General features: G+C 38.4%; 1 protein-coding gene across 5 annotated transcripts in view; it reads right to left on the reverse strand.

The window, feature by feature from the left end:
- Positions 1–24,965, reverse strand: part of DENND2C (DENN domain containing 2C) — an 81,770-nt gene that overhangs the window by 36,160 nt on the left and 20,645 nt on the right. For 4 of the 5 annotated variants that reach the window (XM_031652171.1, XM_031652166.1, XM_031652167.1 and 1 more), the window contains 4 exons: positions 5,155–6,162; positions 3,501–3,637; positions 2,978–3,090; positions 1,870–2,040 (listed from right to left, as the gene is read on the reverse strand). In XM_031652171.1, coding sequence (XP_031508031.1) covers positions 1,870–2,040; positions 2,978–3,090; positions 3,501–3,637; positions 5,155–5,957 — 1,224 coding nt within the window. In that variant the 5' untranslated portion in view covers positions 5,958–6,162. Of the gene's footprint in view, positions 1–1,869; positions 2,041–2,977; positions 3,091–3,500; positions 3,638–5,154; positions 6,163–7,165; positions 8,041–24,965 lie in introns of those variants that run through there. The other variant, XM_031652169.1, reaches the window with a different exon arrangement.

Genomic DNA, 24,965 nt, shown 5'->3' on the forward strand with positions numbered 1-24,965 from the left:
AGCTACTGCAAGATGCCTGGCAGTTAAGCCTCTTTTTAAAAAAATATTCCTCATCATACACAGAAAGATAAACAGTTACTGTTTTTTTTTTCACTAAGAAAGATCAGTTTAGCTCTTTTTTTTTTTTTTTTTGAGACAGAGTCTTGCTCTGTTGCCCAGGCTGGAGTGCAGTGGTGTGATCTCAGCTCACTGCAAGCTCCGCCTCCCGGGTTCATGCCATTCTCCTGCCTCAGCCTCCCAAGTAGCTGGGAGTACAGGCACCTGCCACCATGCCCAGCTAATTTTTTGTATTTTTTAGTAGAGAAGGGGTTTCACCATGTTAACCAGGATGGTCTCGATCTCCTGACCTCGTGATCCGCCTGCCTCGGCCTCCCAAAGTGCTGGCATTACAGGCGTGAGCCACTATGCCCGGCCCAGTTTAGCTTTAAAAAACCTCTATGTCTTTAACTTTTCACATAGTAAAGAGGAAGGGGCAGAAAACTGATCATAAGAATTAAACTGTGGAATAGAATATTTCCCAAGGAATCAATCAACAGTTACTAACCCAAGAAATAGATGTGACTTTTGTTTAATGTTAAAATCAGGTACAAAAAGTACATGTTAGGCCGGGCGCAGTGGCTCAAGCCTGTAATCCCAGCACTTTGGGAGGCCGAGGTGGGTGGATCACGAGGTCAGGAGATTGAGACCACCCTGGCTAACACAGTGAAATCCCGTCTCTACTAAAAATACAGAAAAGTTAGCCAGGCATGGTGGCGGGCGTCTGTAGTCCCAGCTACTCAGGAGGTTGAGGCAGGAGAATGGCGTGAACCCAGGAGGTGGAGCTTGCAGTGAGCTGAGATTGCACCACTGCACTCCAGCCTGGGCAACAGAGCAAGACTCTATCTCAAAAAAAAAAAAAATTACATGTTAAATGAACATATATAGCTAATTCAGATGGGATTAAAGAAAGAATAATATTTAAGTGATCTGATTTCTTCATTACAGTAGAATATTTGCATAGTATTTTGACAATCCTGATAACACCCTGCATTACAGCAGAACAAAGTAACAGAGAAAGTTTAAAAATTTTTCATATAATTCCTTAAGTATTTCTCCTAAAAGAAAATGTCTATCAGTCAGGTGTAGTGGCTCACACCTGCAGTCCCAGAACTCTGGGGGGTCAAGGCAAGAGGATCGCTTAAGGCCAGGAGTTCAAGACCAGCCTGGGTAATATAGCGAGACTCTGTCTCTACAAAATAAGTAAACATGTAAGAAAAAAAATATATATGTCTATCTGCAAGTAATCTCAATTTCTTCATTTTGGTTGCAATGCTTCTAGTAGAGATGATGTACAGACTTACCGCCTTTTCTCCCTTGAGGGAGAAGTCATTTACGTATTATGATTGCTGATAATTTCTATTCCCAAGTAATAGATTTGTTTTTTTCTTTGGAAATTTTTGCCCCAAATAAATGGCATATACTTTTTCGTTACTGAAAATCTGTAAACTCAAGCACAAAACTGAACTCACTTTGGCAATGATATGAATGAGTGAATTAGAACAACACTGAAGCCATCCTGAGAGAACGCCCTTTTATATAAGATTCTGGTGCTTCCTTGAAATAGGCAGATGATTTTAATGAGAGCTAAAGTAACTGAAGTGAAGTCCCCATCTAAATCAACTTTACAAATCCATAATGAAACTCTGGCAAAAGCCATTCATGCACTTTTCTAGCATGAGCAAAAATTTAAAACGTAACGCTGCCTTCCAAGTCTTCTAATCCCAGTAGGTCAGTTCTAACCTATTATTCATTCCAGTCTACAGTTTACTTATTCTCATTCATGGAAATGCTGAAGTAAGGGTCAAAGAATGAAAGCACTGGAGTCTTTACCCTTGGAAGATTTTTCATTTTCCTGTTTGCAACTTCACCAGCTCGGAAAAGCTTCCATTCCGTTAAAGTGACCGGCAAAGTGGTATCTTTTGTGAGCTTTGACCGCAAATAAGCTTGTGAGTTCTTTACTTCCATAGTCTTCCGGTGAAGGAATTGAGGTTTGGGAGGGAGCTAAAACAGGATAAGATGTACTGGTAAGATTACCTAGTTCTGTTGTTGTTGTTTGTTTGTTTGTTTGAGATGGGGTCTTGCTCTGTCACCCAGGCTGGAACTCAGTGGCATGATCATGGCTCATTGCAGCCTCAACCTCTGAGCTCAAGCGATCCCCCCACCTCAGCCCCTTGAACAGCTGGGACTACAGGCACGTGTCACCACATCTGGCTAATTTTTTTTTTTTTTTTTTTTTTTGTAAAGATGGGGTTTTACCAGGTTGCCCAGGCTGGTCTCAAACTCCTGGGCTCAAGCATTCCTCCCACCTCGGCCTCCCAAAGTTCTGGGATTATAGGTGTGAGCCACTGCGCCTGGCCAGCATCATCTAGTTAATCCCTGTGTTATCATACAAAGTCAAAGCTATTCCAGAAACGCATTTATCCTGTATTTCATTTAAAATCATTTCAAATGAAGATAACATAATTTCTTTCTCACCATTTATAAAGAAGTTTCTCAGGTTTCTAATCCAAAGTTCCACTACAGGGTAATCAAATTCCCAGAAAACAATGGCTCACAGTTTTTATGAACTCTAGGGAGCCTTTGCTTCTAGGCGTCTTGCATGCTTTCAGGGACTAGGAAGGTAATTTAATGGTCATAGGTTGACGTAGATTAATAGGGAAAGTGGGAACTAAAGTGAACTGAAAAGTTCATGGCTGTCTAAAGGCATATATATTCAATTATTTTTGAGGTGTTAAAACAACCACCAAAAAAAAAAAAAAAAAAAAAGGCTGTATGCTATCCCAAAAACAAAACAAAACAAAACAAAAAAACCACCACCAACATTAAACCTTACATTTCGGTGCCTCTTAGTTCTGGCCCCAGTTAAACACCCTTAATCTTTTTGTAGATACCATGAATAAGATTCTAATGTTTTCTTCAATTAATTATCTGGTTATACCTTGGGCGCTTTAAAAGCACTTTTAGCGGGTGGTAGCTTCCACGCTGAAGGGGATCTCCACATAGGTAAAGGCTGCACTGGAATATCTTCATATGGATTTTCTTTGGTGGGATCTTAAAAAATAATTTTAAAAAATGCTTACATGAACATAACTAAATGCAAAGATAACCACAGCTAGCAAAAGAAAGAAAAAGCTAACTATGTTCAGCTTTCTTATTCGACATTGCTGTAGGGATGTGGGTTAAAGCAATTTAAGTTTACAAAGCCACTTATGTGTCCAACAGAGCTAAAAGAATTCTCAAAATGCTATATTATAAAAATCTACTTATGAGCTGAGCAGTCTATCACATTAGTTGTAAAATTCATTACAGAATAAAATAATTTATACACCAAAGGTTTCCATGCTAAAGAGAAAAACCTAGGGCAATATATGCTTGATTATAGAAGAAAAAACCATCCTACAATTAAAGGCTTCACCAAATACATAATCATCAAATTTAATTGCAAAGTTGTCAACACCTACATATGATATCTTCATAGATATTGTCCTCAGACTGTGTGTAATAAAGTGCTGACCCAGAATTTTTTCCAAGTTCTTCATGAATCGTCTGTGTGTTCCGATTTCGAAAGTGCTGAATATCCTCAAATTCAAAGGATTTCCTTAAGAAAATAGATATATTTTAAAGTTATATCTTTCAAAACTCTCTTTATTTTTAAACATTTTTATTTATTTATTTGATTGTTTTATTATTGTTATTTTTTGAGACAGAATCTCAGTCTGTTGCCCGAGCTAGAGTGCAGTGGCACAATCTTGGCTCACTGAAACCTCTGCCTCCCAGGTTCAAGTGATTCTACATTGCTCTAGGGATGTTACGCCTGGGATTACAGGTGCATGCCACCATGCCCAGCTCTTTTTTGTATTTTTAGTAGAGACAAGGTTTCACCATGACCACCAGGCTGGTCTTGAACTCCTGACCTCAGGTGATCTGCCTGCCTCAGCCTCCCAAAGTGCTAGGATTACAGAAAATTCTAATCTTCTTTAAATTGGTATGGGAGACAGAAATAAATAAGTACAGAACTTGTATGCAAAATTACAAAGGTGTTTTATCAGAGATCTAAGAATAATGAAGTAGGCTGTGCCTTATAAACACCATGAGAAAACTGGATGCTTGCAGCCAATCATATTCATGTTCTACATTGGGCTCCTTTATTAAGTTCACTTAGTAAGGAAAAGTAGGGCTGAGGCCAGCATGCCCTAAATGAAGTGGAAGAATGTTACTGCTTCCCTACAGAATTTTTAAATTTAATTTAATTTTTATTTTATTTTATTTTAGAAGCAGGGTCTCATTCTGCTGCCCAGGTTGGAGTGCAGTGAAGTGATCACAGCTCACTGTAGCCTGAGCTCTTGGGTTCAAGTAATACTCCCAAGTAGGTAGGACGACAGGAACACATCACCACACCTGGCTAATTTTTTCTCTTTTTTTTCCTACAGAGACAGGGTCTCACTATGTTGCACTGTCTAGTGTTTGGCTGGTCTTGAACTCCTGGCCTCAGGTGATCCTCCTGCCCCAGCCACCCAAAATGCTGAGATTGAGCCAGCACACCCAGCTCCTATAGATTAATTTTGTTTTTTGTTTTTTTGAGACTGAGTCTTGCTCTGTCACCCAGGCTGGAGTGCAGTGGCACGATCTCAGCTCACTGCAAGCTCAGCCTTCCAGGTTCAAGTGTTTCTTCTGCCTCAGCCTCCTGTGTAGCTGGGACTACAGGTGCACACCACCACGCCCAGCTAATTTTGTATTTTTAGTAGAGACAGGGTTTCACCATGTTGGCCAGGCTGGTCTTGAACTCCTGACCTCAAGTGATCTGCCAGCCTCAGCCTCCCAAAGTGCTGGAATTACAGGAGTGAGCTACCATGCCCGGCGCTGGCCCAGATTCTTAAAGATATATTAATAAAATGGAAGGTGTTCCGATGCTCTTATGTCAGTAGATTATCTTAGACATTACTACATTTCTACTTTTTTCTCTTATTTTCCTTCCACATTAATCAACACCTGCATGTTCAAATCAGGGCCACCACCTAAGCTGGGAAATGGAAACTGGTTTGAAAAGGAAAAAGAAGCTCAATAATCCTGTAAGGAAAATACCTACAAGTCTTTATCTGTAGGATAAAAACATACCTTTTAGATCTTCCTCTTATTTTTCCACCATATTTCTTTGGTTCAGGTTCCTGAGAAGAGGTCAAAGAAGATTGTGCACAAGAATTATTTTCACAGTATTTTTTGTCACAGTTTTTTTCTTTATACGGCACAACACCAGATTCGGATAAATATCTGAATGTCCTACGAGGTTTTGGCAAAGGATTTATGGAAGGTCCACATTCTTGCCCCTCAGGCTCAGAGTAAATATTTTCTAAGCTCTTGGTTATTCCGTATGAACTATCCAGAACTCTGAAGTTCAGTTCTTTTTCTGAAGAGTCACAATGTTCTAAAGCCAAATTTAAGAGTTTATCTGGGGGAAGTGCTTCTATTTTCTTCCACAGTATTTGTGAGGTATAGAAGTTTCCTGGAGGTAATGAAGTCTCCGGATCTAAGACATCTTCTTTATAGCTTTCAATTTCTTTGACCCGAGAACATACCCAGTTGGATTCTGATTCATTTTTAAAGAAGTGTGTATCATCATATTCCTGTTTCTTATTTTCATTCTCACTTTGATCATGGCTTTTGGTATCTTCATTTATATCCAGACCTACATTCTCACAGCTGGTTACATCCAAGTTTTTGCTCTTTCTCTCAGCTATAGGATTTTTCTTAGGAAGGATCGCTTGGTGACAGTTATATCTCACTCCAAAGTCCTTTGGACACCACTTTTCTGGATTAGATATATTAGCCCTTCCTTCCCATTGAGAAATTTTTTGTTTGATATTTTTGCAGTGGCTTCTTGACAGTGTCTGAACAGCAGTACGAGAAAAACCAACATCCATGTTCCCAACTGGGTGAATGACAAGTGATTAATCTTACAAAGGTTCCATTACAAGTAAATGTGAAATATTGTATTTTTTATCCTGTCAGAATCCAAATGATTCCAGTATTTTCCCTTCATGTTTAACTTGTAAATCTCTTTGTAAAAAGAACAATTTTGATCAGTGATCCTTGTTGAAAATGGCTACAACCTGATCTTGAATAATCCTGTGAAAATGACACAAAAATATGTTAACACATTTTATAATTTCCTAATTTAAAACTCCACTGAAACACTGCCCACCTATTCCTACATAATTCATATACATTGCACATGTAAAAACATACCTGTCATCTATTAAGTGATTCAACTACATAAAGGCACTCCTAAGATGGTGAGATAATAATACTAACAAAACATTATTTGTGGCATTTTTCAAATTGTCAGCTTTAATGTTCTGCCATATTTAATTTCCTAAAGTTAGGTAGAATGAGGTTTTAGAAAAAATTATACATAGTAGTATACAATATTATTTTGTAATAAATTAATTCTTTTTTTTTTTTTTTTTTTTGAGACAGAGTCTTGCTCTGTCACCCAGGCTGGAGTGCAGTGATGGTGATCTTGGCTCACTGCAACCTCTGCCTCCTGGGTTCAAGTGATTCTTCCACCTCTGCCTACTGAGTAGCTGTGACTACAGTTACGTGACACCACACCTGACTAAGTTTTTGTATTTTTTGTATAGACGGAGTTTCTCCATATTGCCCAGGCTAGTTTTGAACTTCCTGAGTTCAAGCAATCTACCCCCTTGGCCTCCCAAAGTGCTGGGATCATAGGCATGAGGCACTGCACCTAGGCATACATTAATTCTTTATGAAACCTTCTCTTAATGAAACAAGGAGCAATGGAGTATCATAAGGAGCATATATACACACAGAATTACATCTCAAAAACCCCCCAAAATTTATGTATGTCCACAGGAAGAGCCAGTTAGCATGGAAACACACCAATAGCCAACTTCCTCCTCCTGTCCTACGTTGATTAATAATATCAGCCCATCATATAGCCTATTTCAACTTTACTATTAGCAGCACAGGATTCCATATACACGAAAGACAACTCAAAGTGCCCATTAACTATCAGTTGCTTTAAAATGTAATAACCTATTTTGATGACTGGACTTCCCACATCTATGCTACCACACCCTTGACCCAAATCAACACAAATACTTACAGCCACTGTCACATTCCTTCTTTTCACACAGAGGCTTCATTCAGGCCCATAAACCATTTCCTCATATGTAGGCTTCAGTGGAAAACTTTTCCTACCAACTGAGTAAAGACCTGATCTCAAGTTCTACTGTATACTTGTTAAAAATAGCAGTTGATTCAAAACTTCCTGAGGCAGGGATCATCCTTCCTTGAGCTTTGTCTGTGTGGCCTTGATTAACAGGCAGGAAAATATCTTAGCCCAGCTCTGTCAGTACAGCTGACCAAAACTGTCACATACAGAAAGCACACAAAAATGTTATTCTTGGCAGAGCAACTGCTAACTAAGACTTCCATCAATTTTCATTTAAACCATTCCTACCTACAAATCTGTGGGAAAACCAGCTTTGCCAGCAAATAAACTTTGGTGACAGTCTGATGAAAAAAAAAAAAAAACAAAAAAAACTTCCAAAAAACTTTAAGAAATTAACCTCATGTGGATGAGAAAATAATAACTATACCCAAAGCCCAAAACACCACAACTGTTGCACAGAACTCTTGATAAAAAACGAATGCATACAATTTAAAGATCTAATCTGCTACTGTTGATTATTAAAACTGAAAATTCTTTTCTTGCTTCTGATATTTATAGGGAATTCCTAGGATTTTAGGGTGTCTTTGAGACTCAAGTTTTCTTCACTATAGACAAGATAGGACTTTTTTTCTCCAGCTCCTGGGAAGCTCCTGGAGGTTTTTGGTGGTCCTTGTTAACCCTTTCTTTATTCTTCTCTGGTTAATGTGTCTTAAGTGTGAATGGCTCAAATTGAGAAAAAAAAAAGATGAAAATTGTCAGGGCTAAAAACAATTTTTAACTTGAAAATTACTGGCAACATGGCTGGGTGTGGTCGCTCACACTTGTCATCTCAGGACTTTGGGATGTTGAGGCAGGAGCACCACTTGAGGCCAGGAGTTTGCGACCAGCCTGGGCAATACAGTGAGACTTCATCTCTACTAAATAAATAAATAAATAAAATTAGCTGTGCATGGTGGCATGTACCTGCAGTCCCAGCTACAGGGTGGGAGGGTGAGGCAGGAGGACTGCTTAAGCCCAGATATTGGAAGCTGCAGTGAGTTATGATCACAGCATTGTGATCTAGCCTGGGTGATGGAGTGAGACCCCAGCTCATAAAAAGAAAAAAAAAAAAAGGTAAAAGTCAAATGACTGGGAACATGGCTAAATCTACAGAATTCACACACAAATATAAATGATGTATACTGATGGTGTTTCAGTTGAACAGAGTAGCACGGCAGGTAAGACTCTCATAAAATAGGTAGGTATTTACTTTCTCCTAAATGTATGCTTTAATACTTATAGCTTTCAAAAAATGAACTATTTCAAAAATGAAAACACTTTAATGAATTTTAACTAGATCTATGACTGTACTGATAACACAGAAAATCTGTCTTAGAGCTGATTAACAGTTCCAATTTTTGCCAAATTAACTTACACGCTTTATAATGTGGCTTGCCTATTCTCACATACAGGTTGTGATTTTGTCCCATTCAAAAATAAGAATTGCTCACCTCAGTTGTTTTCTTACAGAAACTTCACATCTGTCCCTTTAACCTAATTATATTCTGAGCCACCTTGCTTCTCAGTGCCTCCTCTCCCATGGCTCTCCTAGCCTGCGAGATCTTACTCATCCCATTCCTCATCTTCCCAGTTTCTTGCCTTAACCTCCATTACTGGTGGACATCCTAACTCCTAAGTGCTGGCCCAACTTTCAAATCCTAGATCTCTCCCAAGATTTGTCTTTTGAAAACTTTCGAAAGTCAACTTATTTGCATACTTGTCCTAAAGACTGCTTTCTCAAGTTTGCTTTAACAGTTCTAACAGAAATAGAGGTTGAGAAAATCTAACAGTTTCAACAATTTTAAGAATCATTTTGTCTTTTCTTTTAATAGCACAAAATGAGTCGGAGACTTTTCCAGCTATTAAAAACTACTGAGGCCGGGCGCGGTGGCTCAAGCCTGTAATCCCAGCACTTTGGGAGGCCGAGACGGGCGGATCACGAGGTCAGGAGATCGAGACCATCCTGGCGAACATGGTGAAACCCCGTCTCTACTAAAAAATACAAAAAACTAGCCGGGCGAGGTGATGGGTGCCTGTAGTCCCAGCTACTCGGGAGGCTGAGGCAGGAGAATGGCGTGAACCCGGCAGGCGGAGCTTGCAGTGAGCTGAGATCCGGCCACTGCACTCCAGCTCGGGAGACAGCGAGACTCCGTCTCAAAAAAAATAAATAAATAAAAATAAATAAAAATAAAAAGTAAAAACTACTGAAGTCAGATGAGACTCACAAAAAGAGAAGGCAGAACACACACAACCACAATGGGCAATTTCAACAAAAGAAACAACAGCGGTCATTCAGTTCCTCACCTGAACAATAGAAGTATAAACATAAAAACTCATGCATGATTTTTTTCTTTTATGAGATGAAGTTTTGCTCTTGTTGCCCAGGCTGAAGTGCAATGGTGCAACCTCGGCTCACTGCAACCTCTGCCTCCCAGGTTCAAACAATTCTCCTGCCTCAGCCTCCTGAGTAGCTGGGATTACAGGTGCCCATCACCGCATCCAGCTAGTTTTTTATATTTTTAGTAGAGACGGGGTTTCACCATGTTGGCCAGGCTGGTCTTGAACTCCTGACTTCAGGTGATCCAGCTGCCTCAGCCTCCCAAAGTGCTGGGATTACAAGCGTGAGCCACTGCGCCCGGCCAAGCATGATTTTTAGAAGCCTATTCAAACAGCATACTTTGAGATGACTCTTAATCATGTCCCTTTCTTTTTATTTTCTATTGCTCTTCTGTGTATTTATTTTCATCCAAGAAATATACCAACTGTAGTTTATCAGCTTAAAATACAATTTATAACATAACCTATCATATATAGAATTTTGTGTTTTTAACATATTAAGAGAAACCAATCTGAATTCACTCAAGTAAATTAAATTATCTTTGGGAAAGAGGATACTGATGCTCTATTTTACTAATTCAAGTCTTGGATAGGGCAAGTTTCTCACTCCAAGTCTTTTAAAATATTTTATTTGATTAGATATAAGCATCTGGAAAAATAACTTGGAAGAATTTGGAACATTCTAAAACCTGATTTACAAAATAATTGAGGGGTACACTGTAAAAATAGTGAATTTTACCTCAATTAAAAACAAAACTGGCTGGGTGCAGTGGCTCACGCCTGTAATCCCAGCACTTTGGGAGGCTGAGGCAGGTGGATCACAAGGTCAAGAGAACGAGACCTACCTGGCCAACACGGTGAAACTCCATCTCTACTAAAAATATAAAAAATTAGCTGGGCGTGGTGGCACACACCTGTCATCCCAGCTACTCGGGAGGCTGAGGCAGGAGAATCGCTTGAACCCAGGAGGTAGAGGCTGCAATGAGCCGAGATCACGCCACTTCACTCCAGCCTGGCGACAGAGCAAGATTCTGTCAAAAAAAAAAAAAAAAAAGAAGAAGAAATATGATGAAAGGGACCAGGAAAACTTCACTTCTGGCCATGATGGAGTAGCTGAACTAGGCTTGCCTTTCCCACATTAATAACTATAAAACCAGAAAAATATATAAAATAAGTGCTTTCAGATACTGGATAACAGACAGCTTAGGATTGTGATCCCTGAAAGAAGAGAGAAAAATGAGGCAGGTTCTATGATGGCCCAGCTTTCTCCCTGGAGACTCCAGAAAGTAGGGTCAGGAAGGGGAACCCAAATAGACATGGCAACCTTACTGAGTTGAGGATAACAAGATTGGAATATGGAGAGGCTGAGGCAAACAGAATTTTCAGGGCACAGTATCAGAAAAGAGAGCAACACAGAGAAAAAGCTCCAGAAATCTACATAGAGTCCCCTTGAATCTTTGGTTGAATACTAAGCTGTTAATGCATAGGGTAATACTACATGAGGCTAGACAATGAACAACTAGTGGAGAAAGAAAAACTATGGGGGATTTTTAAGCTAACCCGGGGTTCACCCAGCTCTGGGAAACCTTCAAAGTCCAACAACAGAGGAGCAACCTCATTGAACGCCCAGGTAATTCAGTAGAAAAACAAGAGGTCATGATTTACCAGTAGGATGAAATTAACCCTAGAGTAAAGACTATCTTAGAGCCACCCTAACAAGGATGAAGTTGATTCTTATGAAATTTAAGTATCCACAAAAACAAAATTCAATAATTTTTACATGAAGACAACTAAATCCAGACACTCAGCAACGTAACATTTAAAATGTCTGGGCGTGGTGGCTCACACCTGTAATCCCAGCACTTTGGGAGGCCAAGGTGGGTAGATCACCTGAGGTCAGGAGTCCGAGACCAGTCTGGCCAATATGGTGAAACCCCATCTCTACTAAAAATACAAAAATCAGCTGAGCATGGTGGCACATGCCTGTAATCCCAGCTACTTGGGAGGCTGAGGGAGGAGAATTGCTTGTACCCAGGAGGTGGAGGTTGCAGTGAGTCGAGATTGTGCCACCACACTCCAGCCTTGGAGACAGAGCAAGACTCTGTCTCAAAAAATAAATAAAAATAAATAAAATGAAATAAAATAAAATGTCCATCATCTAATCAAAATTACTAAACATACAAAGAAACCTGAAAATAAGACCTATACCCAGGAGAAAAATCAATCAATAGAAGTAGAACCGGGCCGGGCGCGGTGGCTCACGCCTGTAATCCCAGCACTTTGGGAGGCTGAGGCGGGTGGATCACAAGGACAGGAGATCGAAACCATCCTGGCTAACATGGTAAAACCCTGTCTCTACTAAAAATACAAAAAATTAGCTGGGTGTGGTGGCAGGCGCCTGTAGTCCCAGCTACTTGGGAGGCTGAGGCAGGAGAATGGTCAGAACCCGGGAGGCGGAGCTTGCAGTGATCTGAGATTGCGTCACTGTACTCCAGCTTGGGCAACAGAGCAAGACTCTGTCTAAAAAAAAAAAAAAAAGAAGTAGAACCAAAATAATACAAAATAAAAGAAACAGATCCAAAACAACAGACATGATGGAATTGGCAGACAGGGACTTCAATTCAGCTATTATAAATATTTTCATAAATTTGAAGGAAAACGTGAACATAAGTAGAGTAATGGAAGATATAAAAAAAGACAACAACTAAAACTTCTGCAGCTTAAAAATATACTATCTGAAATGCAAAATTCCCTGGATGGGTTGAAGAGCAGATTTTAGTTATTTTAGAAGGAATGACCAATAAAGTTGAATAAGTAGCAATAGAACCTGTTTTTAAAAACGCCTGAAGCACAAAGTGAAGAAAAAAAGCTAAAACAATGATGAAAAACAGAGCTTCACTGGGACAACATGAAGTGGTTTTGCTTTACCCTACATATAACTGGAGTCGCAGAAATGAAGGGGTTGGGAGTGGGGACAGAGAACAAATATTTCAAGTAAAAACAGACGAAAATTTTCTAAATTTGATGAAAACTCTAAACCCAAAGATCCAAGAGGCTCAACAAACCTCAAACAGGATAAACACAAAGAAAGCCACCAGGCAAACCATAATCAAGTTGCTAAAAACCAGTGATAAAAAGAAAATTCTTTAAGAAGTCAGAGAAAATATATATATACAGGGTAGACAAGGTAAGCCAGAAAACAAGGAAAATTTTTGAAGTGCTAGGAAAAAACCCAGCAACTGCAAATCTAGAATTCTAGACACAATCTTCAAAATGAAGGCAAAATAAAAATGCTTTCAGTTAAACATAAGCTGTAAAAATTTGTCAACAGCAGACCTGCATTCAGAGTCAGTGATATAATTCATGAGTCCAAGTACAAATTGAAAATGTAAGGTCCCTGTTCAAAAGGTAGTAAAAGTGCCTTTAAAGGTACACATAAAGCTTTTTCTTTTCTTCTGCAGCCTTGCTTTCAACTTGTGGTGTTTTTTTATTTTCTATTTAACACTGTTTTAAGTAAAAAAAGAAAATTATGCTATTAGCAGAAATTTTACATTTATCTATATTTAGTGCCCATTTTAAATGCAAATATCAGCACGTTTAACTCGTATGCAGCATCACGTAAAAATGTTCAAGTTCTTCAAGTTGAAGAAAAAATGATACCAGATAGATATCTGCATCTAAAAAAGGAATGAGGAGAACAAAACATGGTACTTGTGGATAAATATAAAAGGCATATTTTTTCTTATTAATCTCTTTAAAAGATGACTTGACTAAAGTAAACATGATAATGCACTGTGAAATTTACAACAATGTATGTGGAAATAAATGTAAGACCAGGGCATAAAGGTAGGAATGGAAAATTGTGTATGGTGTTGTAAGTTTCTCTAACCCACAATGGAACTGAATTAAAAATCACTTCACGCCAACGTGGTGTCTCACACCTGCAATCCCAGTGCTTTGGAAGGCAGAGGCAGGTGGATCACTTGAGGTCAGGAATTCAAAACCAGCCTGGCCAATAATGGTGAAGCCCCGTCTCTACTAAAAACACAGAAATTGGCCAGGTGTGGTGGCACATGCCTGCAATCCCAGCTACTCAGGAGGCTGAAGCATTAGAATCGCTTGAAGCAAGCGAGTTGCAGTGAGCCAAGATTGCGCCACTATGCTCCAGCTTGGGCAACAGAGTAAGATCCTAGCTCAAATAAATAAATAAATAAATAAATAAATAAATAAATAAATAAAAATTTTTTTAAAAAGACAAAAAAAGGAAAAAAGAAATCACTTTACATATGATATGAAGTGGTACTTTATATATAATTTAAAAATGATGGGTTAAAGTTGTGTTATAAACCCTAATGAAACTACAAAGAAAAAAAAAAAGGAATAGCTAAGAAGTCAACAAAAAAAGATTAAATGGAATTCTAAACAAAAATTGATGCCAAAAAAGCAGGGGAGTTGGAGGGGGAACCCTAAGAATGGTAACAACAATAATAAAAAACCCACATGGAACAAACAGAAAATGAATAGCAAGATGGTACACTTAAATCTGACTATATCAATAATTATATTGTATATAAATAGGTTAAGCTCTAAGCACAAGGCAAAGATTATCAAATTTAATTTAAAAAGCAAGACCTAACTCTATGCTGTTCATAAAAAAATGCACTTTGAATACAAAGAGACAGATCTGTTAAAGAGACACAAACAGTAAACACTATCATAAGAAAGCTAGATTGTCTACATTAATATCAGACAAGGTAGACTCCTGAGCAAGAAATAACAGCAGTGATAAAAGAGGGACATTACAAAAAGATAATGGGGGCAATTCATCAAGAATACCTAACAATTCTAAATGCTCATGCACCTAGTAAGAGTTTCAAAAATGTAAGAAGCAAGAAAATATCAGAACTAAAAAGCCAAATGGACAAATCCACAATTTTAGTTGGGGATTTCATAACTTTTCAACAGTAGTTGACACAACATATAGACAGAAAATCAGTAAATATATAAAAGATTTGAATATCACTATCAATCAACTTGACATTTTAGAATGCTTTACTCAACAAACATAAAATACATACTCCTTTCTTTTTTTTCTTTTCTTTTTTTTTTTTTTGAGACAGAGTCTCACTCTGTTGCCCAGGCTGGGGTGCACTAGTGTGATCTCGGCTCACTGCAGCCTCAGCCTCCTGGGTTCGAGCGATTCTCCTGCCTCAGTCTCCTAAGTAGCTGGGACTATAGGCACGTGCCACCAAAAATTCATACTCTTTTCAAGTGTACATGAAACATTCACCAGTAGACCATATGTTGGGCCATAAAATAAGACTCAATAAATTTTAAAAGACTGACATCATACTGAGAATGTTTTCTAGCCCAAAATGGAACTGAAAGAGAAATCAATAACAAAAAGATATCTGGAAAATCCCAAATTATTTGGAAATAAATCTTATAAAATAAAAAAGTTTAAAAACACTAAGTGAGGATACTACTTCTTGATATTTGAAACTAGAACATGGCCGAGCGTGGTGGCTCAAGCCTGTAATCCCAGCACTTCAGGAGGCCAAGGCAGGCGGATCACCTGAAGTTAGGAGTTGAACACCACCAGCCTGGCAAACATGGCGAAACCCCACCTCTACCAAAAATAAAAAATACAAAAATTAGCCGGGCGAGGTGTCGTGCGCCTGTAATCCCAGCTACTGGGTAGGCTGAGGTATGAGAATCGCTTGAACCTGGGAGGCGGAAGTTGCAGTGAGCTGAGACCGTGCCACTGCACTCCAGCCTGGGCGATAGAGTGAGACTCCATCCAAAAAAAAACTGGAATACATTTTACCTCATAAAGTTTCAAATTATTATTTTAAATTTCTCTCTAGGTTAGGTGCTCTACCTTAACATTTGTTTAAATGGTCTCATTGCTAATCCTGCACAAAATGTACCAACCTTTTCAACATCATAGTCTTCTACATCATGTACTGAAATTTGAGTGTCACCATTACACCTAATAATATCTTCAAAAGGATCAATTATTTAAAGTTCTCCCTTAAGAAGAAAAAAAGCGTAAACCCAAAGAAAGTGGAGGAAAATAAAGAGTGAGTATTAATGAAATAGATGAACATAGGATAAAAATCAATGAAACAAAAAACTGTTTCTTTAAAAACATTAGTAAATTGACAGAACTCTAGGCAAAGTGAAGAAAAAAAGTGTCTGAGGCTGCAGTGGGTTATGACTGCACCACTGCATTCCAGCATGGGTGACAGAGCAAGACCGTCTCTTAATACAAAAAATAAGAGAAGAAAAAGAAATAATACCAATCATATACAAACTCATTCAGAAAACAGAGGAAGTAGAAACCATTTCAACTCATTCTATGTGAGACCAGCATTACCCTACTAGGTAACTGGGCAAAAAACTTATAAAAGAAAAATACAGAATAATATAACTCATGAACATAAATGCAAAAGTCCGTCTAAAATATTAGCAAATCCACTGGGCGCGGTTGCTCACACCTGTAATCCCAACACTTTGGGAGGCCGGGGAGGGCCGATCGCTTGAGGTTAGGAGTTCGAGACCAGCCTAGGGAACATGGCGAAATTAGTCTCCACTAAAAGTACACAAAAAGTAGTTTTTGTCTCTAAATTAGTCTCTACACAAAAAGTAGCCGGGCATACTGGTGTGCACCTATAATCCCAGTTTCTTGGAAGACTGAGGTGGGAGGATTACTTGAACCCAGGAGGTGGAGGTTGCAGTGAGCCAAGATCACGCCTCTGCACTCCAACCTGGGTGACAGAGAAAGACTCCCACCTCAAAAAAATAATAATAATTATATATATATATATGCAAATCAAACCCATAAATAAATATACAGAAAGGATACCAGAATGCAAGGTTGCTTTAACATTAAAAGTAACCATGTTTATGGGATAAAGAAAACTATGTAATTATCTTAATAGGCCGAGCGAGGTGGCTCACGCCTGTAATCCCAGCACTTTGGGAGGCCAAGGTGGGCGGATCACAAGGTCAGGAGATCGAGACTATCCTGGCTAACACAGTCAAACACCGTCTCTACTAAAAAATACAAAAACTTAGCCGGGCGTGGTGGCAGGTACCTGTAGTTCCAGCTACTCGGGAGGCTGAGGCAGGAGAACGGCGTGAACTTGGGAGGCAGAGCTTGCAGTGAGCCGAGAATGCACCACTGCACTCCAGCCTGGGCGACAAAGTGAGACTCTGTCTCAAAAATTATAATAATAATAATAAATTATCTTAATAGATGAAGAAAAAGCATTTGAAAAAATTTACACTTTCAGCAAATCGGAAACAGAACAGAATTTCTACAATCTGATAAAATATCTATAAATAAAAAAACCCACTGCTGATATCACAATAAGTGGTAAAGACTAAATACTTTTTCCTTAAGTATGGGAAAAAGGCAAGGATGTCTCCTCTTACCACTTTTATTCAACATTGTAAAAGAAGTTTACAAAGGCCAGGTGCAGTGGCTCATGCCTGTAATCCTAACATTTTGGGAGGCCAAGGAGGACAGATGGCTTGAGCTCAGCAGTTCAAGACCATCGTGGGCAAAGTGGTGAATCCAGTCTCTACAAAAAGTACAAAAATTAGCCAGGCGTGGTGGTGCGGGCCTGTAGTCACAGCTACTCAGGAGACTAAGGTGGGAATAGGGGAAGACTGCTTGAGTCTGGGAGGTTGAAGCTGCAGTGAGCAGATCTCACCACTCCAGCCTGGGTGACAGAGTGCAACCCTGTCTCAACAGCAACAATAACAACAACAACAAAAACATAATGAATAAGGCAAGAAAAACTAAGTAAAAGGCACAGAGATTGTAAAAGAAGCTGTTTTGGTTTTTTTTTCCCCTGCAAACAATATGATTGTAAATGTAGAAATTTCTAAGAAATCTGTATTACAAGATATAAGAATTCGTAAGAGAATTTAGCAAGGTCTCAGAATACATGGTCAGTATAGAAGAATTAATTGTGCATCTACACACTAAGAATAAACAATTGGAAAATGAAATTTAAAATAGCATGTACAACAGCATAAAAACATGAAACAGTGGCCGGGTGTGGTGGCTCACACCTGTAATCCCAGCACTTTGGGAGGTCAAGGCGGGCAGACCACTTGAGGTCAGGAGTTTGAGACCCGCCTGGGCAATGTGGTAAAACCCTGTCTTTACTAAAACAAAAAAAAATCAAAAAAAAAAAAAAAATTACCTGGGTGTGGTGCACACCTATAGTCCCAGCTACTCAGGAGGCTGAGGCACGAGAATCGCTTGAACCCAGGAGGTGGAGGCTACAGTGAGCCAAGATCATGCTACTATACTCCAGCCTGGGCAGCAGAGCAAGACCTTGTCTCAAACGAAAACAAAAACAAAAACAAAAAAAAACAAAAGAAAAAGAAATACTTAGGGATTCAAGATGTGTACACTGAAAATGACAAGCTAATGCAGAGTAAAAAATAAAAGAATAACTACATAGACAGATATTATACATTAATGTTCTCGAATATTCAATTTTTTTTTTTTTTTTTGAGACAGAGTCTTGCTCTGTTGCCCAGGCTGGAGTGCAGTGGTGTGATCTCGGCTCACTGCAGCCTCAACCTCTCAGGTTCAAGTAATTCTTCTGCTTCAGCCTCCCAAGACTGCAGGTGTGTGCCACCACACCTGGCTAATTTTTATATTTTTAGAAGAGATTAAAATGTGGTTTTGCCATGTTGCCCAGACTGGTCTTGAACTCCTGGCCTCACGTGATCTGCCTGCCTCAGCCTCCCAAAGTGCTAGAATTACAGACGTGAGCCACTGGGCCTGGCTAGGAATATTCAACTTTGTTACAATAAAAAATTATCTCAAAATTGATCTATAGATTCAACACAATCCCTAGATTGTTGAATCTATAGATTCAACAAAATCACAGCAGGCTTTGCTGTAGAAATTGACAAGTTGATTTTCAAGTTTATAAGGAAAGGCAAAGAATCTAGAATAGCCTAAATAATTTTCAAAAAGAATAAAGCTGGAGGGCATACGCTACCCGATTTTAAGACTTATTATAAAACTGCAGTAATCTCAACAATGTATGTTAGTTGATGGGATAGACAAAAAGATCAGCAGAAGAGCAGAATCCAGAAATGAACTCATGTTTATATACTCAATTGATTTCCACAAAGCTGGGGAAAGAATAATCTTTTCAATAAATGGCATTGGAACAAATAGGTATCTATCTGGAAAAAAAAATGAACCTCGACATTTACCCATAACATTTACAAAATTTAAGTTGAAATAGATCATAAACCATAAGTTGAAATAGATCACTTTTTCTAGAAGAAAAAAACTTCATGACTTTGAGGAAGAAAAAGATGTCTTAGGACACAAAACACATTAACCATGAAGAAAAAGAATGGATACACTGGACTTCATCAAAATTAAAACCTTCTGCTCACTTAAGACATTGGCTTAAAAATGAAATGGAGCTGGGTGCGGTGGCTCACACCTGTAATCCCAGCACTTTGGGACGCCCAGGTGGGAGGATCGTTTGAGCCCAGGAATCTGAAACCAGCCCTGGCAACATAGTAAACCCCGTCTCCACAAAATTCAAAAAAAAATTAGGCGGGCATGGTGTCGTGCATCTGTAGTCCCAGCTACCTGGGAGGCTGAGGTGGGAGTATCGCTTGAGCCTGGGAAGTCAAGGATGTAGTGAGCAATGATTACTCTACTGCACTCCAGCCTAAGCAACAGAGCAAGACCTTGTCTCAAAAAAAAAAAAGAAAAAAAAAAAAGAAAAGAAAAAGAAAAAAAAAAAGAAAGAAAAGAAAGAATATATAGACAGAAAAGCAGTAAATATATAAAAGACTTGAATATCACTATCAATCAACTTGACTTAATTGGCAAGAAATAAATAAATAAATGGCAAGCCACAAACTAGGAAAAAATATCTGCATGAGGACTTAAATCCAGAATATGTAAACAATTATTACACTAAAAAAGTCAAACAACACAACTAAAATATGAATAAGATTTGAACACTTTACAAAAGATTGATGAGTAGCCAATAAAGCACATGAAAAGATGCACACCATCCTTAGTCACCAAGAACATGCAAATTAAAACACAAGATTCTAAAATTACACACCCACTAGAATGGATAAAATTTAAAAGAATGACAATACAAAAGATTGGAGCACCTGGAACTCTCAAATATTGCTAGTGTAAGATGGTGCAACCGCTTTGGAAAACAGACAGTTTCTTACAAAATTTAACATATGATTGCTATATGATGTAGCCATTTGGCCAGGCGTGGTGGCTCACACTTGTAATCTCAGCACTTTGGGAGGCCGAGGTGGGAAGATCACGAGGTCAGGAGTTTGAGACCAGACTGGCCAACATGGTAAAACCCCGCCTCTACTAAAACTACAATAAATTAGCCAGGCACGGTGGCAGGTACCTGTAATCTCAGCTACTTGGGAGGCTGAGGCAGGAGAATTGCTTGAACCCGTGAGGTGGAGGTTGCAGTGAGATGAGATTGCTCCATCGCACTCTAGCCTGGGCAACAGGAGCAAGACTCCATCTCAAAAAAAAAAAAAAAGAATTTTTATTTCAGCTATTGTATTTATCAGCTCTTAATTTTCTATTTGGTTCTTTTTTTTTTCTTTATATTCTCATTTGTATTTTGAAACACTCCATCTCTTCACCCGTTATATTAATTTTTTTCGAGATGGAGTTTTGCTCTTGTTGCCCAGGCTGGAGTGCAATAGCGTGATCTCAGCTCACCGCAACCTCGGCCTCCCAGTTCAAGCAATCTGAAGTGCTGAAATTACAGGCATGAACCACCTGGCCACCACTGCCTTTTTAATCCTATCAATATTAAGCTGGAAAGAGCATGGCTGCAGTTTCACATAGTTTTGGTTCACCTCTGTAATCAACTCTGGCAGGGCATTACTGCATAATATGTGGGACTACACAATTTTTTGTATCTCTCCTGTCCTCCTTCAATGCTGCTTTTTTAGCAAAAGCTGGGAGAAAGAGGACACAGCAGATAATTCCTGGGCTAAGTGGTTTGTTTTTCCATTTGAGATTCTTCCAGATTCCAACCTACATTTCAATTTCAACAATTTACACCATTAACTAAGGCTTGTCTGATTTCATAAAGTCTTACCATCTATGTCAGAGCTACTCAAATCCAGATCATGTGCTTGTCCCAGGTGTAAAAGTTCCTGTGGCTCTCTGCTCATTTACAAGGGGCTATTTTTACTTTGAAAATCAGTTCATGGAAGTTTATTTGCATACACTGCTAGTCACTAGCCCCAGAGAAATATATGATTTTTATTTTGTCTAGAATGTTCTTGTTACTATCAGAGCAAAGGTCTTTTTACATCCTTCTACATCCTAAATGGAAGTCTTAAAGTCAATGAAACAAAATAGTGTAGAATAGAATACATTAGAGTACACTGCATGTATTGCTTCAGAAACGTTTGTTTCAGGGATGTGTGTGTGTGCATGTGTGTGTGACCATGGTGAGGTATGGTCAGAAAGTTGTGGAAAGCATCTGTTCTAGAGACATTAAGGTCCACTTCAGTGCTAAGCAGGAGTTCAGAGAAAAGATGTGAGGACACCAATCTTTAAAGAAAATAGTCCATAGCTAGATCAACTTCATGCACTGAAACTGTTCAGAAACCCGAAGGCTTTTACATATCAACACAGAACAAACTCAGTCTCTGGAAAAATACACAAAAACATAATTTTTAAAAATGTTTTATCACAATTTAACACAAAACTTAACACAATTTTAACATAACAAGCAACTGCTGTTAAAGAGTAAAACACATGCAGATATTTTAATAATAGCCTTTGATTTTTTATTAAAGTTATTTAATAGTTTTGAGTGCCTGTGTACTATGTCTCAATTTGTTGCTTACTGATTGCTATTATTAGGTTGAGAATGAACAGAAATTCTGAAGAAAGAATATGTTCCTTTTATGTTTGGCTTCCTTAAAAAAAAAAAAACTTTCTAAAATCTCTTTTTTAGAGAGCAGGAAAGAGATAAAAAGATTATCTGAAGGTAGGAAAGCCATTCCTAGGTGAACAGAATAAATCACTTTGGCCGGGCATGGTGGCTCATGCCTGTAATCCCAGCACCTGTTGGGAGGTCAAGGTGAGAGAACTGCTTGAGCCCAAGAGACCAGCCTGGGCAACAGAGAGACTCTTTCTGGAAAAAAAAAAAAAAAAAAGAAAAAGAAAGAAAGAAAGAAAAAAGAAAAAAAAATCACTTTGAACTCAGCAATTAGAGGCAATACTAACATAATGGCAAAACAAATATATAGCTGATAGAGTTTGGATATTTGTCCCCTCCAAATCTTATGCTGAAATCTGATCTCCAATGTTGGAAGTGGGGTTGAGTGGGAGGTGTTTGTGTCACAGGGATGGATCCCTCATGAATGGCTAAATGCCCTCACTAAGGTAAAAAGTGAGTTTTTGCTCTATTAGTTAATATAAGAGCTGGTTATTTGAAAGAGCCTGGCACGTCCTCTCATTCTCTTGCTCCCTCTCTTGCCATGTGACACGCCTCCTCCCCCTTCACTTTCCACCATGATTGTAAGCTTCCTGAGGCCTCACCAGAAGCAGATCCTAGTGCCATGCTTCTTGTCCAGCCTGAAGAACCATAAGCCAAATAAACCTCTTTTCTTTATAAATTACCCAGCCTCAGGTAATCCTTTATAGCAACGCACAATGGACTAATACAATAGCCAACAAATATTTATGAAACAATTGAGAAAAGCCAACTGTATAGTTTTAAACCTATTTTAAAATGTCACAGGTACACAAAACTTGTATTTTTATGATGCATACAAAAATATGATCATAATTTTGCCACTAAACTAGTTTCTGGTATAAATTATATATTTATTTATTTGTTTATTTATCTTTGAGATGCAGTCTTGCTCTGTCACCTTGGCAGGAGTGAAGTGGCACAATCTAGACTCACTGCAACCTCTGCCTTCCGGTTCAAGTGGTTCTCCTACCTTAGCCTCCCAAGTAGCTGGGATTACAGGCACATGCCACCATGCCCGTCTAATTATTGTATTTTTGGTAGAGAGGGGTTTCACCATGTTGGGCAGGCTGGTCTCAAACTCCTGGCCTCAAGTGATCTGTCTGCCTCGGCCTCCCAAAGTGCTGGGATTATAGGCGTGAGTCACCGCGCCCGGCCAATAAAATTAAACAGGTAAATATTTCATGGTGTGCAAGAGAGAAGAGAAAGTCTATACTCCTAAATATGACATATAAGGTCTTTCACCCTCTAATTCGAGCTTTGATACTTGCCACTTGCCTTACTCACCAGCTACATATTTTCCAATATTGCCAAATAGTCTGGAACTATTAGCAGTCCAAAGTTAGAATGTTTGAGTTACAGAGTTTAAATACCAACAGCTTTGGTTCTTGGTTGTATATCATTAGTCAAATTACTTAACCCTTCTAAGCTTGTTTTCTTATCTGTAGAATGATCACAATGTTTACAGATAATACTTACTGAGTACTTAATATGAGCCAGGCATAGCTCTACTAACTTTATCCATATTAACTCACCTAATTCTTGTAACAACCACATGAGGTAGATACTACTGTAAATCTCATTTTACAGATAAGACAATAAGGCACCAAGAAGTTAAGTAATGAATGTATGTCTTAACATCCTTTGGCACAACAGATACAGATATTTATAAGGTTGTGAGGATTAAATATGAGATAAAGTAAATAAAATGTTTAAGACAGTGACTGGAATATAGTAACTGCTCAATAAAAGACAGGTACTATAAATTTCTCTCTGAATACACCATGTACTTTCAAGATCAGTTGAAAGTTTTTCCGTGAAAGCTTCCTTAGCCCTCTCCCCAGAGTTAATCACTCCTTCTGTGTGCTTCTATTACACCTATTTGCATATTGTTATACTTTTCCAATTCTGAATTTGCCTTACAGCAAATACCTGTGTACGTTTTTTCCATGACCTTAAGACTCTTAACACTCATTCTTGCTGGCGACACTTAGAAAAAGAGGAAAGTCAGGGATAAGACTGAAGGGGAGGTAGCATGAATAGTGACAAGCAAATGCTTCTGCAATGCTGTCTTAGAAGACCTAAAGTAAACCTCAATCTCAGAATGTCACTCCTGAACTTGTTATAGCAGAGGATGCTAAGGCTTGTGTCAGGGAAAAACAATGAACAACATAAATTCTGCTCAGGAAGTTGGGTGGGAACTTGCACTATTCACATTATTTGCTTTTTTCAATTTTCTATTACATTAACACATTATTTAATTGAAAGCCTCAATACATTTTTAATAAAGCCCACAGGAATATATCTTGCATAAGATTCTTCATTAAATGTGGCTAAACATATTTTAAAACAAATAATAAAGGACCAGGCTAATAGAGGAAAAAGTGTCAAACAGGCTTCTACTTTTCAAACCTCTATCATCTTGTTGACTGTTCCTTGAATAACAAATCTTCAAAGCAAGCACATACAGGATACCAGCCTTTTATCTCACTCCTATCAGAGGAAACAGCCTTATAAGTAACTAAAAATGGTTCCCAAAATAACAAAGAAACTTTAAATAAAGTCCTAATATTGCTTATAACACATAATACAAATTTCTCAAGTCATTACTCTACCTATTGGCAAATCAAGAAATATGTAAGATTCTTTAAAAAGTAAATTTAATCCTTTTAACAGTTCTATCAAGTCTGTTGTGATATTTGTCATGAAAATTTTTTCAGGTTTTTTAAAATGAAAGAATGAAAAATGATAGCTGATATAATGCAGATTATATTCAGAATTTTGAGGCATAAGCCAAAGACTTAGAATAACGCTAACTTCATGATTGTGTTACATGGTTGGTTATCCGCACTATTCATAAAACCTTCCAAATGACTACAATTCCTTTTCTTTGCTGTTTACTGATTGTAATGGGTACTACTGGAGGGTTTATTTGCCACAGCTACATGACCCTAGGTGTTATCTCCATTACAAACCCAATAGTAATTCCTGTTAGCTCCACCTTTAAAACAAATGAAACTCCCACCACTTATCATCTGTACTGTTCACACACTAAACCAGGCCACTATCACTTCTTCCTCTCTCATTTTCTATTTCTAGTCAATTTTCACCTTCCCTGTTCATTCTATCTAAAATAAAGCTCCTTTTCCAACACGATTTTCTATGTCCACACTCTGCCATGTTTTCGCCATAGAAGTTATCATTTATCTGAAATTGTGTTACTTATTTGCTTATTTACTTCTCTCCCTCACTGGAATGTAAGCCTTTTTACTACTGTATCCCCAGCACCCAGAAGAGTATGCATCATACAG

This window comes from Papio anubis, chromosome 1 (genome assembly GCF_008728515.1).
Source record: "Papio anubis isolate 15944 chromosome 1, Panubis1.0, whole genome shotgun sequence".
Lineage (NCBI taxonomy): Eukaryota > Metazoa > Chordata > Mammalia > Primates > Cercopithecidae > Papio > Papio anubis.